The 25,382-nt window shown below is 43.6% G+C and overlaps 1 protein-coding gene across 1 annotated transcript in view; it reads right to left on the bottom strand.

Annotated features, from left to right (window-relative positions):
• The window catches only part of GLG1 (golgi glycoprotein 1), an 89,464-nt gene extending 64,662 nt beyond the window's left edge, over positions 1-24,802 (bottom strand). Inside the window, exon 1 of the mRNA XM_064519410.1 lies at positions 24,418-24,802. Coding sequence (XP_064375480.1) covers positions 24,418-24,741 — 324 coding nt within the window. The 5' untranslated portion in view covers positions 24,742-24,802. The remainder of the gene's footprint in view (positions 1-24,417) is intronic.
• Between the last annotated feature and the right edge of the window lie 580 nt (positions 24,803-25,382).

Below are 25,382 nucleotides of genomic sequence, written 5' to 3'. Positions count from 1 at the left end.
AGCCTAACAGGAGGCAAGACGGTAGCAAAAATTCCCACGTTCGACAGGACAATCGCAATGTTAACATTCGAGTCCTGGGAGCAGCTCTGATCGTAAGAGAACAAAGAAGGGCCCAAACTTGCTAGGAAATTACACTTACAGGCTGACAGAGCAGCTTGGCTGACTCTCAAAAGAATAGTTTTTATAAATAAAAATCCTGCTCTGCCAGAGCTGCTGCCAATTGTTCAGGCAATCTGGACGAGAAGTGATAGCGAATTACGGATTAATGTCAGGAAATCTCAGGTTTTGTTCTGAAGTCTTCACCATACTGTACATTTTCCTGTGCTGGGTGTATTGAGTTTCTCAAAAAAAAAAAGAAAAAAAAAAGTAGGGGGGGAACCAACCTTGTTGTATTTGTGATTGTATTTTAGAGCCCAAGACTTGCAAATCTAGTAACCACTATGTCATCAGAGCCCCTACACCAAACCTGACCAGAACCACAGTATGAAACCTGATTTGATCTGACAAGGCTTCCAGGCTTGTTACTACACAAGCTATCACTGCAGTTTCCCCACAGGTTCATGCATTTAGAAGGACTTTAAGACAAGAAAGGCCTCTGCCCATCTGAACCTGCAAAGCTACTTCTCAGAGTATAACCCATGTTTTTCATCTTCTCACCATTTCAGTGACAGCCCTACGTCCTCCAGTAATCGATTGCTACTGCACAGCAAGACAACAGCTTTCAGAAAGCCTGAGGAGTTCCACTTGTTCGTGGAATGCAAAACTGGGGGAAAAAATATTATTAAAGCATGTATTCCTTTCTACAGACCCCTATGCTTTCCAACGAACTGTCCTTGGAATGGAGAGGCTGGACTTGGTCAAAAAGGGCCAAAAGAGGGTAACTTGCAGAACACAGCATGCACAGTGGTATACAGATGAGAGCTCCATGGCCGGGTAATAAAACTGCTTCTGCAAACAGATTAATCATGGTTTGCTTTTAGGGAAGGGGGTGCAACATGATCCGTCCAGTCTAAAGGGACAAACACCACCAGCTCTGCTATTCTCAGCTCGCCTAGTTTACCGCAAAACAGCAGGTTTTGCAAGTCTATCACAACTGATCAACTTGGCTTCAGAACTAGAGGAAGAGACTCCCCAAGGAACTACACCGCATCGGGAGTAGCTGATTTCCCACACATCACTTCAAAACCAGAGCAGACCATTTCACAGACTCAGTTCCTGACAAGGCACAAAGGTTGCTGATGCTTTGCGTCAAGATACACTCTAAAAAACTTTGGTGATTTCCCAGGCGTTTCTGGAAGCGTGCCTCCTTAAACAACCCTGCTATGCGGTGGGAAACCTTGTCAGAACAAGCCAGACCTGCTCACGCAGGTGGGGCTCACAGCTAGAAGCCAGTTCTTATAGCCCTTTGAGATAAGCAAATCGGAGTTAATCCATCAATTATTTGAATAGAAAACTTGATCCTTCTTCCACAACTTCTACTTAAAGTTTCAATGTAAGTAGGATTAGTAGAGCGATGCTTTACACTAAAGGCAGGAGAGTCAAAAAAGGTGCCCAGCTTTCGGGCTTTTGCAGCAGCGCTGCAATGTAAGGTGCCGATAGGCTGTGTGCCAAAATGCTTTAATTCTTCTTGGAGAAAGATTTAAGGCCTCTCCTGAAAAAACGAAGTGCTCTGAATGGAAAAATGAAGTCTATGCAAGAACATCCCTGAACTTAAGAGTCGTTCACGCCGGTTTTTCGGATTTCTTTTCCTTTTAGCTAGGTTCCCTGAAAGTCTTTATCCTAATCACAGCAACAAGTTTTCACAGAAGTTAATTTTATCGCTACAGTGCACTGTCCCACAGTCAGCAGAGGGCCACAGGCAGATTCACATCCAGCTGCTTTGGTGGCAACGTGCGGTTTTGTGGCATGAAGGAGGACGTGGGTGCTAAAACCAACCTGGGCTCAGCCTGCCTGGTCCCACCTCCTCTCCGGGCCCTGCTGCACCCTGCCACCCTCTCCCTGCTCGAGCTAGCACTAGAAGCAAGCCGTGACCTGAAAAAAAATCAAGGTGGGTTTTATTCTATTTATACAGCTTGTGCCAAAATGTTACTAAATCCACCGTTACAATCGCTGGTAACGGGGAACGCTGGCACAACGCCGAAGAGGAAAGACGAGATGTTTTGGGGCATCAAAATAAGCAAATGCCTCAAGGATGAAGGTGTTATTTCTACAACATCATTTTTGGACTGTAACTTCACCAAATTAACTGGCTCTACCTGTCAGATCAAAGCCATTTACTTAAGGTAAACTGTACATCAACATTTAATAAAAACTCAATTTTAAGTAATCACTAACATTAACGAAGATGCTGAAAATGCCAACTAACGGAAGTAGTAACACCAGCATGAAGAAACAGTTACTTCATAAAACTGCAACTCCTCCAGAGAGGATATTTAAAGCAGTCCCTTTCGGTAATGTTCATTACAGCCCATTTTGGTGAACCAGTCTGGAAATACACACAAATGTCTCCCTACAGGAGGCCGTAAGCATCAAACACAAGATTAAAAAATTTTCCTCTTCAAAGTGAAGCACAGGAGCTGTTTGACAGCAAGTTGCCTTGGTTGCCTCCCTCCAGATGCAACTACTCTGCCTCCGTATAATTGTGCATTGCACACTTGGGCCACTTACCTCCCACCAAAATCCTATTCTTAATACCTTAAAGGTATTCACACAGTAAGCGCCCCTTCATCTCCCACAAGTCACATTACAGTGGTTTGAATATCACAATTTTCTTTAGAGGCAGCACTAGCTTTCATTTCATTTCTGCACTAAAAATACGCGTTGACAATACCCCGTTGCTGCAAAAAAACTTAGACTGTGCTGGTGCTTTAATATATGCTGGGGGATTTCCCAGCCTAGTATTTGCAAACCTGGTCTTCAGCACCCAGCAGTTAATTTGTATGTTAATTTGCATGTTAATTAGAAATAGGTCACCAGAAAATTGCAGACAACCTTTCTGCATTGACTAGAAAGGACAAGGAAGTATTTTCATAAAGTCTATATCCCTTTTAAGCGTATTTCCATTTGTCAGTGAGCCACCAAAAGTTCACTGCAAATCAAAGCACTCACTTTGTTGACTGAGAACATCCATTTCAACACAAACGTATCAGAGTACTAAAATTGTGTTAAGATCAGACATTTCCGAGACTTGAAAAGCAAATAAGCATGCTTGAGCAACACTAGAGAAAATACTGCAAAATAGTTCCAGTAAGAAAGCCTCCTGCTTTCGCAACAGTGCAAAATTAAACAGAATTAAGTATAAAAGAAATGTATATTTAAATTATGCCACAGTGAAAGCTTTGCAACTGATTACACTGATGCAACTATCAAGTCTGCGTGTTCATCCAGTTACACTCACCTTTCACATTCACCAGCAATGCCAGGATGAAGAAAAGAGGGGGAAGCAAGGGAAGAAGGAATCATGGACATTTTAACCTCCTGGAAATGCAGTCTCTAATAATTAAGTCTCTACTAATGCTTGTAGTATTATGGCATAAATCAAATGCCCCTTCAGCTGAAGTTTAGGGGTCTTACATTGCCAAGTCTAATAGAGCTAATTCATTGCTTCTCTCTCATGAGCGCCTCACGGGCACCTCAAGTTTTGAAAAGCCATTTTATTTTATCCAGAAGCTCCAGGATTGATTACTTGAAGTTATTAGGCAATAAACACACAGCTCAATAGCAGAGAACAAGACTATTTATTACATGGCTATATCACAGTTGAACATTACGTTGTATTTTTAATTTTCAGTTACTACAAACTCATAGGCACTAGGCTTTACAGATGTTAGACCTCCAGATGTTGAGCTTCACAGACACCTTTCCTGCTTACAACACATGCTCTACTAAGAGAGACCTGTTTAGGAACCAGGGAGGGATGTCAAAGCACACCACAGCGTGTTTACTTCTGCGAAAGCAAGATCTCCATCTCGGAGGGAATTGTTTGCTCCTTGACTACGTTTACCATTATGCCTGTGGGACTTGCTAGATCTTGCCTGCTGCTCTGGAGACCAAACTATCCAAAGTGCAGCAGCTCAAAGGACGGTGCAGTTTCACAGCTTCAGCGGCAAAGCCAGCTTAAGCAGCTACCCTGTAGCTCCACTGTACTGGTGTAAGTGAGCCCACTGCAACAATCTGCGGCAGAGAAGAAAGAAACGCTTAAACCAGCGCGATCAAAGAAGGCATAGCACCTAAGTATATTCTATTTGAATGCACTAAGTGAACTCCGATTATTTGGTCCAGGACATCCCTGCAGGAGGATGAAAAGCTGCTTGGCAGATCAAGGAAAGTACTTTATGCCAGGTCAGCTGGCTGCAAGATTCTGCTTCGTTGCAACTAGCAACAGCTTTTGAACAACACACGCAGCCTGCAAAACCACCTGTACACAGCAACACGTCCATGCATCTGATTTTAACACAGAATTAAACAGAACGCAACCATCAACATGCCACAAAGCCGTGTCGTTAATGCTTACATTAATGAATACAATTGCCAACCAGAGAACAATTAAATAAAATCTGCTTTTGTTTCGAGTACCTAAAAGGTATTTAAAAACTGAATTATTTTATCAGCCAGGGAAGTATAGAAAAAAAAATAAAAGCAGGTGGAGCTCCTTATATGAAAAATCTTTACTAATACCACATAAACTGATGACTTTTGCTCCCATGAAGCCTGAAGGACTGCGGCCTGCCTGCTTTTGAGATGTTTGCCAGGATGACACTAACTAGACGAATGATTTCGCACCAGCACAGCTGTGCCATCAGAAATCCAAGCAGATACCCAATTACGCAGAGAGAAAATCCTTCAGCCGCTACAAGGGATCTACACTAGGTATTCACGGCAGTAAAACTCTAGAATGGGTTTGCCAGTGCTCCAAAGATTTCCCAGTATAGCTGAAGTCTTTGACACCCTCCACAGCTCAACAGCTGTTTCTTTTCCCTTAAGCGCAGCCTGCAGAACCTAAGCGGAAAGAGTACTAACAAAAAAAATAAAATGAATGAAAATAAACAACCCACCAAGCACCAACAGTGAGTTCATTATATTCGATCCCCACCTTCTCGCCAGCAGCCAATTCCAAGACTGCAGGAAACAATTGCTTCCTTAGCGATCACAAGAGTTCACTGACACCGTTCAGTAAAGGCCGGATAACCAGGCCACGAGCCGGATCAGCTATGCCTCGTACGAGCACGGAAGGCACCAAGGAGGGATACCTGGAATAAATATTCATTAGACTTGTGCACAAAAAGGCGCTCTAAGGTTGGATCGTGTCCTCTTCTATCCATCGCTGGATGAGAAGGTTCACTCCTTGCCCACCCCTGCTCTCATAACTCTTTCCCCATCACTGCCTAAGGTCATTTCCAGCGCGGGGACCGGGAGCTATCATTGCGAGCCACTCCTCAGAGCACACAGCATTGTGACTAGCCAGTTAATTTTATCTCTAGTCATGCTTAAAAAAAAATTTCCTGATAACATGCGAGAATGGTTGTGTTTTTTCAACAAGAGCTGTGTGAACAATGAAACAAAGCACACAAGAAGTGCTGGGCACAAAAGCAAAACACTAAAGGGAAGATAAGAGAGCAAGCAAAATGCACTATTCAACCACACTCAAGTGTTAAATTCCACTCTCCCTGCTATCATTTTTGAAGGAACAGGGAGAACAAAGCGTGCTTGCTCTTTTTCAGTGCGGTGATCTTTCCAAAAACTTCCAGGAAGCAGTATGCTAACGTAACATCAGGCAACTGCTACTTTCAGGTAATACAAAAGGGAGGATCTCAAATTATGCAAAGGGTATGTTAAGGCTATCTGTAAGAGGAGAAAAACTGGATTCTGCCAAAAAAAAAAAAAAACAAAAACAAAAACCAAAAAACACAACCCTGTCTATGCTATTTCTCGACTCTGTTTGCAAATTAGCAAGCTTCCAGGGAGTCCTCCCTCCTTCACAAGCTTTGTGACCCAGCTGTGCTCTGCTTTCTCTGGCTGCACTCATCACACTGCCTGCAAATGACAACCTCCCTCTCCGGGCTTCTACCACCATACGCTCTGCAGGTGTAAAAACCAGGCTTTTAAGTGGACTGTTCATACCTCGGGAACCTCGCTTCTCTAGCCACCTGCCAGCCTCAATTCTGAAAAGCTCCAGGGCAGAGGATCTATGCAGTCGGTCCGTTAACTGCAAAAGCATTTCAGTCGAGTCAGTGAGGGTTTCCAGTCTTGAGCAAGAGCTACACAACACGGGGGGGTTTGCGTGCACGTGTGTGATTAAGTTAGCACAGCCCGATGTTCGTTTACAGAGAGCACTCTCCCTGGAATTCCCTTAATGAGACCACTAGGCTCCTACCTCTTTTCTTTGTTTCTTCTCCTACCCCTTTGCCACCCTTTGAAGCACAGGAGAAGGGCAAGCCTTTAAGTGGTGTTTGACAGGGTTCCTAAATCCTTAGTCTGCCTGTTCCCATAGTCGTGATACAAGTCAATGCAGTTTGCACAGATACTTTTCTGCTGATACAATCTTCAGCCCTGCTACCAACTTCACTGACCAGAAGCTGCAAAGGGTTGAGTATACGCAAGAATAAAAGCCATCTGTGTGACATCAGACTTGGCATTTCCAACTGAATTCTGCAAAGACTTCTCAAAAGAAAACTCTTTAAGAGATGAGGCTGCAAGCTGTTTGCTAACAGGCTACTTTTCGTGAATCTGTGTTAGGCATTCATCATCCGTTTGCACATACGGATGTATTAACCATGAACAGGCAATACGAGTTGGCCAATTAGCTCAGCGAGAAAAGTCTAAACGTATTCCAAATTCCTAAATACAAACTGATTTAAGCACAGTACTTTATCCCTTAAAGGACTGGCTGCTTGCCTGATGCATATTTAATATTAACGTTAAGTTCACTGAAATTCATACACAAAACTTTAGAGAAACCAAGTTTGAGATAACGTTAGAGACTGTCCTTTATATAGGATGCTAAGAACACACTCATGCGAGCAAATATTTACAAGACCTATTTCCTCTTTAGAAAAGCACATACATCTGCCCTGTTTTGGTCTCCACTGAGCACACGAAACAGGTTCCAGCACAAAAGCAGAAAACAGATCACATTAAAGCAATCCAGTTAACAGGCCCACACATTTGAATGCATTTATAAGAGAGAGCATGAGTTTTTAGAATAATTTTTCTGTTATCTACTCTCTCAGACTCATTAATTCATCTGAGTTTCCTGTCAAAAAATTCACAATTGATATTTTTGGAAGTGTTTAAGTCTTAAGCTTTAAGTTACAGGTGGCCTCCAAATATATAAAGCCACGTGAAGCAGAAAGCTACACACCAAGTGCCTCCAGTTGTTTTGATTATATGCAGAAGATTTTAAAACTGTGCTATGTACATATATTTTAAACAATCTGCAAGTAGTTGGAGGTCTCCTGTGTATTGATCAAAAAGTTAATAGAGTAATTAGCCAGGGTTCATTAAAACATGCTTCCCATTAGCCTCCCTAGACAGCTCATCTGAATTCATTTCAGGAGCCACAGGTGCAAAGTTTTAACCCCCTTACACCCAGTTCCCCATTACGCGCGTGGCTTTTCCCACCAAGGCTTCACCAGATCCTGACCTATTTCTCCTGCAAGCAGCGCCCTTCATAGCCTGACACAAAAAAGGCCCAAAACCGGCACCCTTTTCCTTCGCGTGCTCAGCCACGAGCTACGATTGTACGGGATCCGCTTTACGTTTTGTTCAACCATCTCTGCCACGGGAACAGCAGCCTTTAGGAGTGAAGCAGCCAACTGTTAGAAACTTATTACTCTCAGATTTAATTTGCATCTGGGAATCAAACTGCTGCTCAGTTCACCAACTGCCTAAAATACTAACCTCGGAGTGTGCCCTGCCACCACGATTTATGTTAATAATAAGCAGCGGCCACAAACAGATCTTGCCTCAATTTTACTTCCCTTTATATGGATGCTCATGCTGATGTGACCTGGTCTTTTTTTTAGCATCTTTCCCCCATTTCTACCCTAGCAGCTCTGAGGCTCTCAAACTCTTTCCGCCAGAGGGTTTTCCACATTGCACTTTCTCCGAAGCAGCCGTACCAAACCAGGCCAACAAGCCATCACACTTCAGTCACCCCTGAAAACTCTCTTCCAGGGAGTATGACAGAATAAAGCGAGATATGGCTTTTAGGAGAATGCTCCTATGTCGAGGTTTTAACCTGTCTCAAAGACAGCATAAGAAGTGGGACAAGAGCTAGATATCGAGGGTTAGCTGAGGCATGCAAACCTCTGAAGAACACTGACCTTACAAACAAGGCATTTATAAAAGCACCGAAAACCGCTAGGGAAGGCTGATTAAAACCTTTTAATTGTCTTTTAACACTAGACAAAGAGACTGCTCAGCCAAGAAAGGAAAAGCCTAAAACGTATGTATAATTAGCCCATATATTACTGTCATTACTGAATATCCCAGTGTCTTTCAAATGCAGTGTTACAAAGAGCACAAATTAAGTTTTCTCTAATTTGAAACACATGCTATCCTCCCATCCTCCAAATGAGCCAAATACATTCCTGAGATAATCTCTTCTTCAAAAAATGGGTGTTAGAACAGAGAAAAGCCCTGTAATAAAGCAGCTTGGGAACAAATGAGGTAAATCAATTGCAGTAAGATCTTGGGGTGTAAGAGCTACTTCCAGAACTTGGAAGTTGCACTGAACATGCAGCATTTTATTCAGAGAAATCATTCCTTGGAGAATAGTTGAGCAACTATTTCAGAAACTCTTATGGTGAAACATTTCTGAAGAGTGACCAGACACGCCATTTTATTCCATAAACAGTAAAAAAGACAATCATTAATAAAGAAAGCCAAGCTAATCCTGTTTCCCCTTATGGGAAAGGGGGGGAATCTCAAGTCCTCACACAATGATTTAGCTGTAATTACTTACATACCTCCTGAAAATATTCATCACCTACTATTAGATCTCAATACTCAAAATCAGATGTGCTTACATGCCCGCTCATGCCACTTCACAGCTGGCTCCACTGTCTCATACTGCCTGCTATATGATTGCCCCAAAAATTGCAGCATAAACTAGTTGAAATACTCACCAAAATCACTCAGGATGTTAAGTCCTCATCTCTAGATATGGAGAGAGAGACAGTCTAAATGAAGTCATTCAGGAGGTCGTGTTGTTTTAAACATATAACTAGCAAAATATTAAACACCTCAGAGAGAAAATTTCAGCTCAGGTTCATTAGGACTTTTTGTAAAAATTGAGAAAAAAACCTAGGCCCCAGTCGTATAGGTAGCTGCACATAAACAGTCAACTACAAGACATCCACAAAGATTTGCATCATTTTAATGCTGTATTCAATTTACTTAAGCTTGGACAAGTCCAATACATGCCAAGATTTAAAACTGTTACGTTTAATTTTCTGTTCAGATTGCACACACCCCACCCAAGTGACTAAGCTGTGAATACAAAGCAAGCCTGAGGGCCTGGAAGCCTAGTCTTCCTGCTCCCTTTATCCTAACCTACTTTATATTATGTTATTTCACGTTATTCAAATGTAAGTGACTGATAGGCTTTCCCTTCCACTTCCTTGGCATGTCTCCAGAGAGCAAGGGTTATTCTGATAAGTGATAATCTGCCATGTTCCTCAATAAGCACTTTCTTCTCAACCTAAAGGGCTCCAAGTTTCATTCATACAGCTATCCAGCTATTTCAACAGTCTTAAAGCCTAGCATAGGATGAGGCATTACAGCAGTCTCCAAGCCATAACTGCTATTCACCACACACATCGCAGGCTCTTACCATCTCCAACACATCCACAGCTTGTTATGGATTACATGCAACTTTACAGATATCATTACTACAGGTACCAGACATATTTAGCAAGAAATTACACCTGGAGAACGTGTGGACAAACTGCTTGTGCCACTTCCCTCCTCCCCAGCTGCTCCTAGGCTCTCTATCCCATTAAGAGGAAGAGTTCCAGTTTTTCTTGAAGGACAAACGCCTAGGGCAAGAGAATCCTGAATATTTACCAGGCACGTGGGTATCCCACCTAAGAACAGGTAAGCTCTTCAGGGCAGTAATATCCTATTCCATACCACAGTTCTCTTTGACCAGACCCTCAGGCATTTGTACAAAAGTAGAATATTGCTGTTCTTGTAGTCCTGGAATTCCTTCTGGACTAAAACAAGTCAGTTTTGCGCCAAAGAAAAAAGAGTGAAGCAACATTTCAATCCCACACAATGTACTTAAGACTCCGAGAGGCTACAGACAAAAGCAGCTCTTACGTGTTCTTTGCAAAGCAATGTCTATGGGTTAGAGCTAGCCACAGACAATAAGACAATACCCGAGACATCAACTCTGATCTTTATGCACTGCACGGTTATCTTTTGATACTGCAGGACTTGCCAGCAAATAAATTAAGTACGTGTTCAGTCTTTTGTGCAAGAAAGAACAAACATAGCTGCATCTCATTCAGTTGTCAAACTAGTTTTTAAAAATAGCCATTTGCTAGCCATTGAGAGATCTTATTCATTTCAAAGATTATACAGGCCAAGCCTAACTTCTATGGCATTTGTAACACTGAGAAGTGAAAAAAAAATTCACCTCCTCTCACGAGGCCAAGACAGACTCGCTAACTGTTTTGCCCACAGCCTACAAACTATACTACAGCAGCTGAGGATACCAAAGCAGAATTGCTTTACCCAGCAACTCCCAGGTCCTTAAGCAACATAGGGACCATAAAAGAGGTTCTCATCCAAGTCCAGCCAGAAAGCGTTACCAGCCTCAGCTATGTCACTGCCCTTGGAGATTTACAGTAATTTTTCAGCTGGGACAGCCAGATCTGGGAAAAGAACACACACGAGCAACCTAATAAGACCAAAAACAGACAAGGCTCCAAACAGAGACCATCCACAGGATACACCCACAGGAACTGCAACTGATGCAGGAGAAGTTACTCTTCCCCTTCCCCCAGGCCTAGGGTCTTCCTGGGAACAAGATGCAAGGTGTGTTATAAGAAGATGGCTGCTAACTACTGCTATCTGGAATGCTAAAATAGAAATACTTTCCAAACTATTATTCTGGCAGATTCAACTGTTCACGTACCTCTTCCATGGACAGAAGGCACCTTTCTCTTGTTATTATACCCAGCCAAAAACCAAAAACATTAAGATTTCAGGATAAATAATTTCATGGTCAAAATCCCAGCAACACACCACACTACGCAAAAATTAAGATGTTCTAGTAGAAACCTTATTTGCTTCTCTGTGAAATCATTCACTCTTCCCAGCTACCGTATTTACTGTCAACAGGCCAGTTCTATGATTTCATCAGTATCGGAAGGTTACCCAATTTTCATGGAATATTACAGACTACTTCTAAGAAAATGTCCTTTCCACATCAGACCAAAGTAGAAAAAATAGTTCCTGTACCTCATCCTGGAGAGACTTACTTAAGGTGATGCAGTTAGCATAACTTTGGTTTGATATTTGAAGAATAAGGGATAAGGAAAAAAAAGAATGTCCACCTTGACTATTAAGCCTGGTTACAAGCCCAGATGCTCAGCATGATAAACCTACTGATTCACTGCTCTCGTATCCTACAAGAAATAAAAGTCCCAGTAAGGAAGCAGTAGCAACTCCAAGTCATGGAGCCTGACTGAGAATTATCCTCCTCTCAGTTTCTGCCCGACAGCTTCTAGGATCAGAGAGGAGAATAACTCTGCCATGGTCCTTCCTCCCCCTGCTCCCAGGAGGCAGGCTCCAAGCCCAGCAGAGCGATGGTGCTCTTCAACTCCTCATTTACCCCAGTGGGTTTCCAGAAGCGCACAGATCTACTGATGGTCCATACAGCTCCCCAGGTACAGCTCACCTCTCCAGAGGACCCTACACAGGCTTGAGATTGAATGTGCACAGACAGGAAGCTCAGTACCCAAAATAATGCTATCAAAGGATAGGACCCAAAATAACAAACATGCCAGAAGCAGCCACTATTACAGGGTTAAAGAAAACAATGAGCTCTGTAAATACGGAAGTAAACAGGATCACACTCCCACTGCCCAAAGACTGCTTGCACAGAACATTTCAAGAGCTCTCAGGCATTATTCTAGATACACTTTTAAAGATGACCTTTTGATTCGTTTTATTTTATGGCTTTTAATGCTATGAAAAGCACGCAAGATACGAACAAAGAACACAAAGAAAACCATGTCAAACCCCAAAAGGGTTATTCAGAAGCACTTTCAACAATATGGCTCCCAGGACAGTGAACGGTAATATTGGACAATATCCACAAGTTTATTTTAAGTGGCTTCTGAGAACAAAAGTCCAGTTGGGAAAGACTCTTCTGGCCCAGTTTGAGAACAGAACAATCAAGGTGCATGAAATAATAAACTTAAAAACCCTATACTTGAGGCAATGAAGTTTTGAAGATATACAGGGCATCTCAAACATTTAACTTACAGTATGGCTAGATATCAACTCCGCTACATCATCCGTATCCCACTGCTTTTTATCGTTCTGCTTGAATAACTCAATATTAGGTTCACAGAGGGGCTTTTGTTCTTTTTTTGGCCAAGCCTCTGCTATCTTAAACAGAATTCCAATTCCAAATCAGTCGTCCCATTAGGTTAAGGCACAAACGGTTAATACAGTCAGAGATCAAACGCCAACTCCCAAGGGACCATTATCAAAAATTTCTCTAAGAAGGCAAAACCACACTGCCATGTTATTTCAAGTTATTCATGTTATCTGACTGTAAGCCACAGGGGGATTTTTGCTTATTTCCATTTTTTCCTAATCCATTTCAGACCACACATTAGACAATACATAGCTGTAGCAGGCCAGCAACCAGCAGGTAAAGCGACTGGAGCACTGATCCTGTACAGCGATTTTTTTAATTAGAGAATTCCACATGCCATACCCATCCCAGCGGCATGCTACCACCACCCAGGTTAGCTGAGCTTCCCAGTATTGCAGAGAAGTTCTCTGAAAAATGCTTTCTGCAAGTACTCCAAATTTAACATACCGTGAACCCTATTGAGTAAAACGGACATGACAAGACAACATTCATTAAATAACCTTTGAGGGTGCGACAAATTCATGATTTCACTGGAAGGTCTCAAGGGAGAATTATGTGGGAAGTCGTTCTGGGAAGAGCCGACATACAAGGAGGAGATCTTAAATTCCATCGTTCTCCCTAATGGAACAAGTTTAGACTACAGTTTTATACAACAGGATGCTGGAAGAGTTCACAAATGCCTGAGGAGGCAGGGGAAACAAAAAAAAAACCCCGTGGGCTTGTGCCTCATTGCATGCTTCTCCCCTGTGCGTAAGCCTTACCTTTGAGCAGCTCATAGAAAGGCAGCCAATGTAGCCTCAGAGCCCGCAAAAAGGGGTTTGATGTGGACAAGCAAAAGCCCCATCGCTGGAAGAGCCCTACATAAGCTAGAACAACTTCTGCATTATTCAGGGCAAGTCTGCCCTACATACTGCTGCTATTGCTCTGGTCAGAGATGAGAGTATTATCAACGATGGTTCATCATACATTCATTTCCTGCTAAAGCACAGATAAAAAAGCCATGAAGCAAGAGCATGAAACACCAAGTAAGGCAAGTTTCGTTAGTGCTATGCGAGGAGAGTGCAGAATCAATCCTCTCCTACATTTAGTGTGTTGCATATGTACTTTTAATTAAGACTATTGACAATAACATCGGAAGGAGCATACACCATAAAAGCTGCGATGCAGTTGAAGAAGCACGTTCACTAACACAACACTTTCCTATGCGATGCTGCTCTCAGAGGTGCCGGGATTCCTAGGGACAGGACGACTGCTCACTGCAACAGTCCCATCCCAGTACTCACCCGGTTTAATTAAACACAGGGAAGAAACACACCATAAATTAGAGTTTCAGCTTTTTCTGCTTTAAAAAGTAGTGTTGCTTCATACAACTAGACAGGAAAACATAAGTGAAAATAGCTGCCGGCCACTGCCAGGAAGCCTCCAGTTAAGAAACAAGCAATATTACTACATTCACATGATCTTTGATTTCTGCTGCAGATAGTGATACAGTTTAACTCAAATAGCTGTGTACTTTCCATCAGAGACTACTTCCATTCAAACATTTTGTAACCTGTATGTCTCTCCAGTAAGCACTGACCTGATACCTAGCTGAACTCCTGTCTGAAAAGCAGGCAGTTGCAGAAAATTTACTGTGACATTTTAAGCAGGAAAAACGGCGTTTAAAGTTGCCATAATAAATTCCCATTTAAACCACATTTTACTTTACAGCATACTGAATTTCTCCAGTTCCACGCTAAAACAATTGTTTTCCTATACGCTGCTCTAGAGCAATCATTAAGAATGCAGTTCCGACTGCCAGCTATAAAATGTTAATCAAAGACTTTTCCACAATTCTCTAATACCACTAGCTGCAACGTATTTCCGTTACTGAAAAACAGACTGAAGCTTCATTCTGCAGACCGGCAGCACGAAAACCTGCACCAGCGTACTTGTTGCTTATGCAGAATCAACTCTATGGACTTCAGTAAAAATTAAGCTCCAAGATCTCTGTACTGCTAGTCACAGTGCACTACCAGTACATTTATGGAAAAGTGTAGTATTTTTATCTAGTGGCAAAAATAATTAAATTTCAGAAAACAATCATAATTCTACTTTGAATCTAGCAAGTATTAGCTACATAGCCATCTAGCAAAGTTTGGCTAACCTTTTACTTATCATGATACAGTTTCACTTTAAAAGAAAATAAATTCTCACTTAAAACATCTCAAAATATCAAAGGGTACTTCCCACTATCATTAATGCTACCGAGATGTACGTCATACTGAACTTGAAGAGCAGTAGTCTGGTGAAAGGCCTAGGTTCTCATCTGCAACGCGTCTCAAATATCAAAGCACTGAAAATATGAAAGGACTCACAGCATCAATTCAAAACTCAGAATTAAAAAAGCAGCAGGGTCAACATAGCGTCCCACGCCAATAACAATATAAAACAGGCTGACTGCAAGTTACGTCTGTCAGAGTTCAGACTGCTCTCATTTGTGCCAACGGAGAGCAGATTTTGACTAGCTTGTCTGAATTCTACAATAAAAGGATTACATGAATATCGATTTGTTTAAATCGCCATGAACATGGTTAAAGAACTGCAGTCTCGTGTACAATTCATGTTGTAAATTATGACAATTGAGTTATTACACTGTTTTTACTTGAAGGTGATTAGTTCTCCTGATTTTATGACATAGGTCCATAGTCCACAGAGGAACAGTGCAATAAGTGAAAAATCAATCAGATAATGAGAGAACTTCCTGCACTTTTTCCAGATCTTATTTCAATTCAGCTGAAGAACAGTGTAACAAAAGTTGATCCAGCTCAGATCAAGTCTGGACCATTATTGCAAGTGTACAAGCCAAACTGTTCTGGTTTTTTTCTTAATTCTATCAAAATTTTCTTGTAGGGCAACTACTCTTAAACACTTAAACACTTTAACACTTTAAAAAAAATGCATGCTCCACTGAGTCTGTTTTGCAGTTCACTCGGTGGAAAGTATTTTACCATGCGCTAACAGAACTGGATTTAGACAGGTTAGAAAAGTAAGGCCCAATTATCAAACTACTGAGCATGAAGGAGGCTGAAGAGCCTCCTGTGACGATTCAAGAGTTTTAGACAGCAAAGTTGTCACCCACCAGGTCTGGGCAACTTACCTGTATAGTTCAGACATGTATATTATATTTGGTTTAAGCTAGGCCTTATTTATTAAACATAAGATAGTACATCTGTCTGAATGGTTTTGGATATCAGGGCTGGAATAGCTGGTTTTTTTTTTTTTTTATTAACCCATTTTGTTACATACATGCAAAGCACTTAATTACACCAACAAAACCAGCTGCACCCCCTAGAAAAGACTCAAAACTCCTGAGAATTGAAAGAAAACTCCTATGCAGCCGGTCCACTTTGAAGGACACCAGAAGTTTTTCACAGAGCAGTACACAATTCTACCACTGTTAACAGCCAAAAGAGTAAAACCTGCAGTCACGCATAGCAACCACCAGGATTTATTATATTAACTACTGCTTTTTAGCCACCTCAGCAGTTCTTATATATTGTTTCAGGCAAAGATGCAAATAAAAACAAATGCAGAAAGTACACATTCCCCTCTAGATCTCACTATGTATGTTTGTCTGTATATTGTCTGGCATAAAAGACATCAGATGCATACCATTTGTTTTAAACCACAACTCTGACAATAAAGACCTCAAACATATGTTTTCAGTTACAGCAAAAGTTCAGACATTATAACCAAGTAACGCCTTTTCTAACGCAAATGCATTAAATCTAGGATCACAAAGCTGACAGGGCTGTGAGACACTCATCTAGAGGAAAAAGATAAAATCAACACTTCCCCCTCACCCCTCAAACATGCAACGAACGCGCAAAGACTGAGTCCTCTCTAACTACTGAAGGCAAATACCTCACCTCTGAACGGCAGCTTTTCCAGACACCAGCATGCCAGGACACAGCATTTAGGAGTTATTTGCTCAGGAGTAGCAGTTCCAAGAAGAAAAATATGATTATTTAAGTACCGTCTTGATGAAGAGAGGAGGGCTTCATTACATTATAACCTGGTACCTGGGGAAGGGAAGGTCTCTGCTCATAACCCGAGACAGTGCTATGGATACTAACTAACTAAACACACCAGAAAGCAAAAGTATCCTGTGATCACAGAAAACCATCAGCTAAGAGAACTGAAGGAAAAAAAAAATTGTTATGCCATAGCAACCAACTTCACAGGCCTTAAAATTAAATCAGTCAAAAGCTTAAAAAATACTCTGAGGAAAGATTTAAAGTGAAATGATGATTATTATCTAGACATTTTATTCATCCAGTTCTTTGGGCTTCATTAATTTCTAGCCATTAAAAAAAGCTAAATAAATAGGAAGAACAACTTCAAAGCTTTTTCAAGCAAGGGCACATTTTCCAAAGACCAAAACAATCAGAGCCCACCGAGAAAGTGATACTCATATGCAGGAAAGCTATAGTACAAGAAAGATCATCTAGACATCATCTCCGAACCAGAATACATGGAGAACACACAATTTGTCTATATAACTCGTTAGGTCACTCAATTCCAACCGTGACAACCTAAAGCGACACCTGAGGTACCGAGATCTCATCTCCTCCAGCCTCAGGGAAAGGAGAACGTAAGTGGTAGGAAACACAAGCTATCTGACACCTATCTGATACCTTTTTCTACTCTCATAATTGACCAAGTCTCTGCATTCAGCAAATCATCTTCCCCATAGCCAGCCTCTGCATATCACAGCTGCCTTGGTTCCTCCTGAGAGGAGCCAGGTTTGGACTGCTCAGCTTGCACCACTCCTCCCTGCATCAAGTTCTCCTTCTCCCTCTGCACTTCCATTCCTTTCTTCCTCGATATTTTTCAGTTTTCTCCCCTTGCTCTCTGCTACGAACTACACCAGCATCTTTCTCCCACCCTCCTCAGCACTATTTTCTACTGCCTTTCTGTCCCCCTTCTAGTCCCGTTCCTTGCAATCGTTCTCCATCTCATCTCTTAATCACATTCATCCACCCCTGGTACCCCTATTTTCCCTACCATCACCACACCTGAGAGAAAACAACAACAACAAACCCCACCATACTGGCAGGTTTTATCCTTCAATTCAAAGCACTTAACACGCCTTCCAGCAAGGTTACAGGAATCCCCTGAAATAATCCATACATATTCTCCAACTGCTTCCATGTTCAGGCAGCACTTCCACTAACACCTCTAACGCAAAACCTGTCATGCAAAGGGTACGTGTTATACCAGCTCATCTCTGCCATGAACTCAGCCCAAAGTATTTCCCGATCCTCCTCCAAAGAACCGTGACTGCAAGAGGCAAGAAGTGTCAGTTCACTATGGGAAACGGATTCGTAAAATAATCCTTTTTGTTAAGCCAAACAGCCCAGGCCAAACTGGTAAATAACTGGTTACCACAAGTAGCAGCACGCCAAGATCAGCACAATAGCGGTACAAAACTCAAAAAACACCCAAAACCAAACAGGAAAAAAGACGAACCATCTCAGGCCAGCAGAAGTGCAGAGGCTGTTAGACAGCTAAGGGCTTGGTGAACGAAGAACCTGGGCGTAACGCTTTGTCGGCAATAAGCGTGCAGGATCCAGCAGGCGAGAGAACATCTTACGCTCTGCATTCTGGTCAGCTCACATGCACCTTTACGGGGGTGAAAAGGGGACTTTTACGTATTGCCACATCCTGAGATGAAGCCAAAGGCATACGGTAAAGGAAGTAACTCGACCACATATAAGATTTTTTAAAAAGCATTTAGAGTTTTATTTGTAAGAGTTAACTGCAAAAGCCAGTAATAAATTGGGCTTACACCATCTAAGCACCAGGAAAAAAAAAAAAATCAAGCGCTTACCGATAAGAATTCAGCTAATCTTGGTTAAGAAGCCAAGCCTTAGGAGAAAAGCTTCAGGGGCTGTTCCAACCTTATCGCCACCATTTTTCTCTTATTGCTCCTCATTCCTGTGCTTTCAAACCACAGTCAATCACTTCCTCCCAGGCCCCGTGATTCCCTTCCCCAGGCTTCAGTGGATCTTTCTCCCATTTTATGGATTTTAGAAGCAGAAGGGACCACTTTGACCACTCAAATTAAAATACACGTGCCACAAACCACTGCGAACTGTTCAAACTCGGTTTCAGCTAGAACCATAACTTGCATGGAGATTTCCAACACAAACACAAAGACTTAACTCCTACAGAACCTAGGATCCAGTTACGAAACTAAAATGAACCTGTGACATTTCTTAAAATTGCACCGTATTTTTATTCTAAGTTAGCTCAACTTCAACTATAGGAAAGAATTATCCCTTTTTTCTGAGGGATGTCAGAGTTCCCAAATCCCCGTGCCCCATACAGGTGACTTTGGCTCATCACCAAGTCAGTCTCCCTTAGAAAAAGTGAGAGAGTAAGCAAAGCCCTTGGCAAGGCTTAAGGGGCATCTTCCAGCTTTCTGACCACTGCCTTGAAAAAAATCCCTCTGTGTGTTGATATCCAAACCAGATGATAGTGCTGTAAGCACTGCGAGACCATCGCTGCAATACTAACTGCCTTCTCCTTTGCAATAGTAATGATGAGAAAACCAGAAGAGTGTCCGCCCTCCACCTACGTACTTATCGCCGTAAGAAACGGCCCCCATTCAGAAGAGCTCACCTGCAACTGAGACCAGCTGTTGCTGCCTACAGAATTCACAGCATAAAATCAGCTGTAATCACTGAAGGAGATGGCCAATTCAGGCAACAATAAGTTGTCACAATTTGCTTTTTTTTTTTTTTTTTTTTCAAACTTACCCACCCATGTGCTATGTTTAATCCACAACCCTCAATTACTTACATCTTTGGACAGGTAAACAGTCATTTGCTGCCACAGCCCAGATGTTTCAGAACAACACTTTAAACTCTAGCCACCACCTGTGCACGTACAAGCCAGAAGAAACTGAAGTAACACCCGTACTCGCTCAAATAAAGGATGTTGCATGCTGATCCAAAACAAAACCTCTTCCCTTCAACTCGACGAATTGCTGAGGTAAAAATCAAGCTACCAGAGATCACGTTTATCCACTTCACAGTACTACCAAACAGTTCCAGGCAGAAAGACTAGACAACATACACAGACTGAAGGCACAAGACCTTTCTCTACAGCTATGGTCTATCCATAAGGTATGGCAACTCTAAGTGAGCATCACTGCTTGGAGTAATGAAAGTACTCTTCTCCATCTACAATTTTAAGATATTGGTAATTTCACTGGCATCTCACAAGCTTATCAGACCGTTTAAAAAGACCAGGTATTTAAACAGTAAGGAATACAACGTTATGTGAAAGAAAGCATCAGTGCCCAGCTGTCAAACATTACACTTCCTGTGCTGTTAAGTCGCAACGAATGCATATTCTGGCCTTCTACATTGACACGGACTGTGCATCTGAAATAGGAAAATTACTAGTCTCAAAATACAGAATGGCAAGATTAACTTGTTTTGTTCTCAATGCAGTCCTCAACATTAAGACAGACATTATTTTTCCAGAAAGCACAGCATTTAGACTCAATTACACTGTCACTGCCATAAAGCTGCTACAGAGGAAATAGAACCATTCAGGATGAAGAAAGTAGCAGGAGGCCAAGACCTTGATCTCTAATCCCAATTTAGCCACAGCTGCCTGATGGTAGACACATTATTTAGCTTTCTGCCTCAGTAACATTATACAGATGAATATATATTGTTATTGCTATCCCACAAAAACACTTTAAATAATCTTTGCAAGTGCAAAGCAAGTAAAGCTCAACAATTATGGCATCAAGTTAATTCACTGAATAATCAGTTTAAGGTATGTTTTAACAGTCAAATTCCGCTCGCTAATAAGCCAGAAAAGAGGTTAAGACATTGGTTAAGATACTTTCATACCTGCCAATGCCTCCTACCTCAAAATTCAACATTAACAACTTAGTTCTGCTTTAAATGCAGAACATCATTAATCGTGCAAAAATTTTACCTAGCAAATACATTAATATTTCATAGGTTTATTTATACTATAACCACCATGAAAATTAGTTTAATAAGCAGGGCACAAAAAAGGGACTTAACAACTGCAGTCTTTATGCCAAATGGCATGCAAGCTCCAAAGTCTCTCCTGAAACAGAGCAGCAACCAGAACAGTTTGAAATCAACCACTTTAAACACACATTTTTCAAAAGCAAATGTGTATGCCACCCCTGTTCTACCACTTTTATACCTTGGTATAAGACTATTCAGTTAGAAACTGAACTGATGACAAAGTTTAAGCAACTCAAAACAGTAACTCATCCAGTGCACAAACAATTTTAACTAGAAGAAAATGGATTCAACTGGAAAACTGAAAACATGTTTTTAACTATAATCAGTAAATGGAAGTAAAGATGATAAAGCCAACTAGTTCTGATCACTTATCCTCCAATTTAAGAGCATCCTTCTCATTCTTGTAATAAGAAAGGAAAGCAAGAAAGCATGATTACCATTTGGCTGCCAGCTTTCAATCAAACAACTGAACAACCTGAAATGCAGAAGAGAGTTCTGCATCTGTAAAGAGGAAAATGCTCTGGGCCAATTTAGCATTTCACTAAATCAGTGGTAAAGTACCTGAAATCAGTCCAGTGGTCTGATTTTTTAAAGAATTCTAAAAATGTTTATTGCTTAAATATTTGTATTAAGGATTCCTTTAAACCGGCAATCTACGAGTAACCTCTCAAAAGCATACATTTTAGATTTGAATTGATTTTTTTTGACTATTCTATCTTGTTTCAAGCTATTCTTTGCCAAATGCTTGCATTAAACAGCTTCTCTCAAGCATTGACCTTATAAAGGTTGAGAGATGCTCCTAATCCATCAACCAAGGACTCAACGCTCCTGCTCCTTTAGATTCAGGAGAACTACCCAGCAAAAAACAGGTAAGACTTACTTCAAAGGTATCCAAGGTAACAAATTAGCAGATACTGAAATGCAGTGTTCATATCACATTCAAATTGGCTAAGACAAGCACATCTTCTCTTTCCCCTATAGCTTATGAACTCAAAAGAAAGGTTGTAAGTAGTTGCTCTGCCCAAGTGTTTTAATTTAAAAGTATTCTAACTTTTCTGTATCACACTGTGAAGAAAAACCAACTGAGGCTCTTAAAAGCTCTTAATTTCAAACCATATCCACTTTGGAGGAACATTTATTATGAGAAAAGTGAGATCACGTTAAAGGCCTATGAGAAAAGGCTGTTTCTGCAGCCAAATTGTAGTTACAGTCTTTCTTGCTCCTTGCAGTGAAGTACTGTCCAAATACTCTCTTCACTGATGCTATCATACTCACACACAGCAACTTCCCAGAGTTTTCTATTTACTATACTCTGACTTTTTAAAAATGGGCTCATATAACTTCCACAGACTAGTTCTCCACCACCACCCTTTGCCAAGCATCAGTTTTCAAATGCAACTATCATTTTTCTAGTATTGTCCAAATTGTCAGATGGCCTAGGGCAAAAATTAAAAAACTGTATCAGCAACAGTAACAGCTAAAAAAAGTCACCATTTCTTCAGATGTTGTGTCCAACACAAAGGAAGCGTCTGAGAAGACATCGGATCCATTCCACATCACCCTACGTGCCACCCAAAGTTGACAACTCATTACTTCTACTCAGCATCTAAGTATCAATAGTTAAACGATATGAACGCATAGAAGTTAGTTATTTCAATTCATTTCGCAGAGCAGTGCTCTGCAGAAGTTATTTTTATGTCAGGATAGAGCCCATCAGAACGGTTTTACAGCAGGCTAAGCATCGAGACCAGCTGACAGCATTCTTTACAGGCTGAAAGATAAATAAAGACAAGAGTCTTTTCAGGGTGCAGGCAGGCACCTTAGGGGAGAAATCTCAATCCAAAGTGATCCCAGGATGTCCTGTCACTGCCTGGGATACCACCCCAGGGAAAGATTCACTTTCTACACTAGCTATCAGATCAACAACTAGCAAACCACTGAGATGCAGGCAAGTTTTGAAAGGGAAACGAGCTTTGAAAATGAAAAACGTAAACTGACGTGATATTTAAAAGAGAAAGTGGAGCTTCATGAGAACATGCAGAACCAATGTAAGGGCTTGCACCTGCTGAAAACTGCAATGCAATACCTCCCTTCATCCTCTGCTTCTCTCTGCACACTCCTTCATGCTAGCTCCTGCACTCCAGCCCCTCTGAGTGCACACGACTCACTAAAACAACAAAACTATCCCAGCAGAGAGCTGACAAACTAGACCAGAGAAAGGTCTACCTCACTAAAATGGCTGAAAACCAATAAGCACTGGAACTATGAAAAGAGAGAGGAGGGGCCACACAACTGGGAGGAAAAGAAAAAAAAAAGAAGAAAAAAAAAAAAAAGACCTTGTCCTTTTGGCAGGCTGCTAGCTCACTGCACCTCCTGGAAGTACAGCTTCTGAGATTATCTCAGAGGCAGTGCCTCCGACAGGGAGTCCAGAGGGTCCCTTCCAGGCACCAGCAAGCGGAAGAAACAACAAGGGACAAGTTATTCACAAGCAAATGCCAGGGCATTTCAGACCTGTGATAAGTGTTGCCTCAGGACTCATTTAATAAGTCTGCCATGAGTGTCTCATAAAACTACCTGTCCACAATGAGAGTGTGAAGTTCGATAAGAGTCTAAATTCTTTTTGCATTTTAAGTCAGGAAGCAACCACTGACACATCAAGACTCCCCTTGATGAGTGCAACCATTAAGTCACTGCCATCTGCTGTCTCTGCAATAACTGATGAGAAATGAGCACAGGTTTTTCCCAAATACGTTTCCACTTGATAAAGCACCATTAAAACTGACACAGCCTGACATTCTTGGACTTCACAGCAGTGAAGTCAAGAACCAAACCGACGCAGCACTGAAAATTTCTTTTTCCTTAGCTCACTGAAGGCAGCTCCTCCAAAAGCTTCTTCGAACTGAGGAAGAACTGCCAGCAACGAGTCAGAAAGAGGGGCTAGCAAAGACTCAGAGAAGACAACTAGTTCTTTCTTCAACTATATCTAAATCATTCATGGCAGATACTTAGTAACAAAAGAAATTCCCCAGGCAATCTCCCCGCAAAAACGGATCCAGGTCTCAAGCTTGCATATCTAGTTTCATACTTCCACAAACACCCGCTGGCAGTGGAAGGCAGCCACCTCTGCAGCTGGGCTCGATGCGAAGGTGGGAACCTAAAGCTGAAAAATACTCTCAGGTCGCGACCGCGACCAGTGAGGCACCTTTCTCAGCGATCAGGGGGCAACGAGGGATCTTTGTAAAAGATCTTCTTGCCAAACTCTCCTAAGATCTTTGAAAGCTGACTAACCCTGTAACGTATCAAAGCCAAAAAAAAAAAAAGAAAAAGCCAAGCAAAGCCCTCGGAACACGACTCCTTCTCCCCTTCTGGAGGGCCGGGTCTGCGCAGCCTGGCAAGGCGGCAGCCGCCAGCAGCACGGCCCAAGGGCACAAGCCCCGAGCGGGGCGCGAACCCCCCCAGCAGACGACACGACCCGGCGCGTGTGCGCGGCCCGGCCGCGGGGGCTGCGCGGGCCGCTCCGCTCCGCGGCCTCTCCCCGCTCCGAACCGCGGCGGCCAATGGCCGCGCCGCCTCCCGCGGGGGCAGCGCGGGGAGCCGGGCACCCCCCCTCCCCCCCGCCGGCAGCAGCCGCGCGAGGCGGCCGGGCTCCCCGGCGGCGCTGCCCCGCGGCTCTTTGTTCGCGGCGCCGTGCCCCGGCCGGGGCCGCCGCGCCTAGGCCCGGCGCGGCGCGCTCACCTCGCGCACGTCCTGCAGGCACTCGAGCACGGCCAGGTTGTTGGCCCAGCTGTGCTTGGAGCAGAGCCGCACCACGTCCTCGCGGCACACCGCCTCCTCCGACAGCTTCCACCCGCCGCCCGAGCCGCCGCCGCCGCGGGACCCGCGCCCGCCCGCCGCCGCGCCGCCGCCGCCCGCCGCCGCCCCCTGCGGCGGGGCGAAGGCCAGCGCCCCGCCGGGCCCCACGGGCTGGGGGCCGCCGGCCGCCGGCCGCGCCGCCAGCGCCAGCAGCAGGAGGAGCGCCGGGCCCGGCCAGCGGCTCCGGACACGTCCGCACGGCGCCATCTTGGATCCGCCACCCCCGGCGCGGCCGCCCGCCCACCCCGCGCACGCACGGCGTATGCAAATGAGGCGCTGCCTGGCCACGCCCCTGGGCGGGGCCTTATCTCCGCGCCCCGCCCCCTCCCACCGCCGCTTGGGAGGCCGCGCGCGGCCCGGGCCCGAGCGCGGCGGCCGGTTGTGTCGTCTGCGAGGTGGCGACGGCGCTTCCCAGCCGCTCGCCTCGGGGGGATAGTGCGGGGGTTAATTCCAGCGCGTGGAGGTTAACTGCAGCGCGAGGCACGCTTGGCCGCCGCGCCGGTGGAGCGCAGGAAGGCCCGCGAGGAGGCGGAGGGTTGGGCGCCCAAGGGCGGCTTTGGCCAGCGCGCAGCAAATGAAACCCGGGGCCAAACGTCGGACGGCGAAGGAAAACCAAAATAGCGACTAGCTGCTCGTTGAGTGACCGCCGTCCAGGGCAGAGCGCAGAAAATCAGGTTCTGGGGGCCGCGGGCGCAGCCCGGCCCTGCCCCGCCGCGGGTGGCCGGCTGGGCCCGTGAGCCGCCGAGGCCGGGGCAGCTCTGGGCTGTGGCCAGGCCCCTTTTCACCGCAGATCGCCCGGGTTGCCGCCGAGCCGCGGCCTTTTCTCCCTGCCCGGCCCCTGTCCTCCC

This window comes from Dromaius novaehollandiae, chromosome 13, assembly GCF_036370855.1.
Source record: "Dromaius novaehollandiae isolate bDroNov1 chromosome 13, bDroNov1.hap1, whole genome shotgun sequence".
NCBI lineage: Eukaryota > Metazoa > Chordata > Aves > Casuariiformes > Dromaiidae > Dromaius > Dromaius novaehollandiae.
Note: the sequence above shows the minus strand (reverse complement) of the source record. Positions and strands in the feature narration are given on the sequence as shown.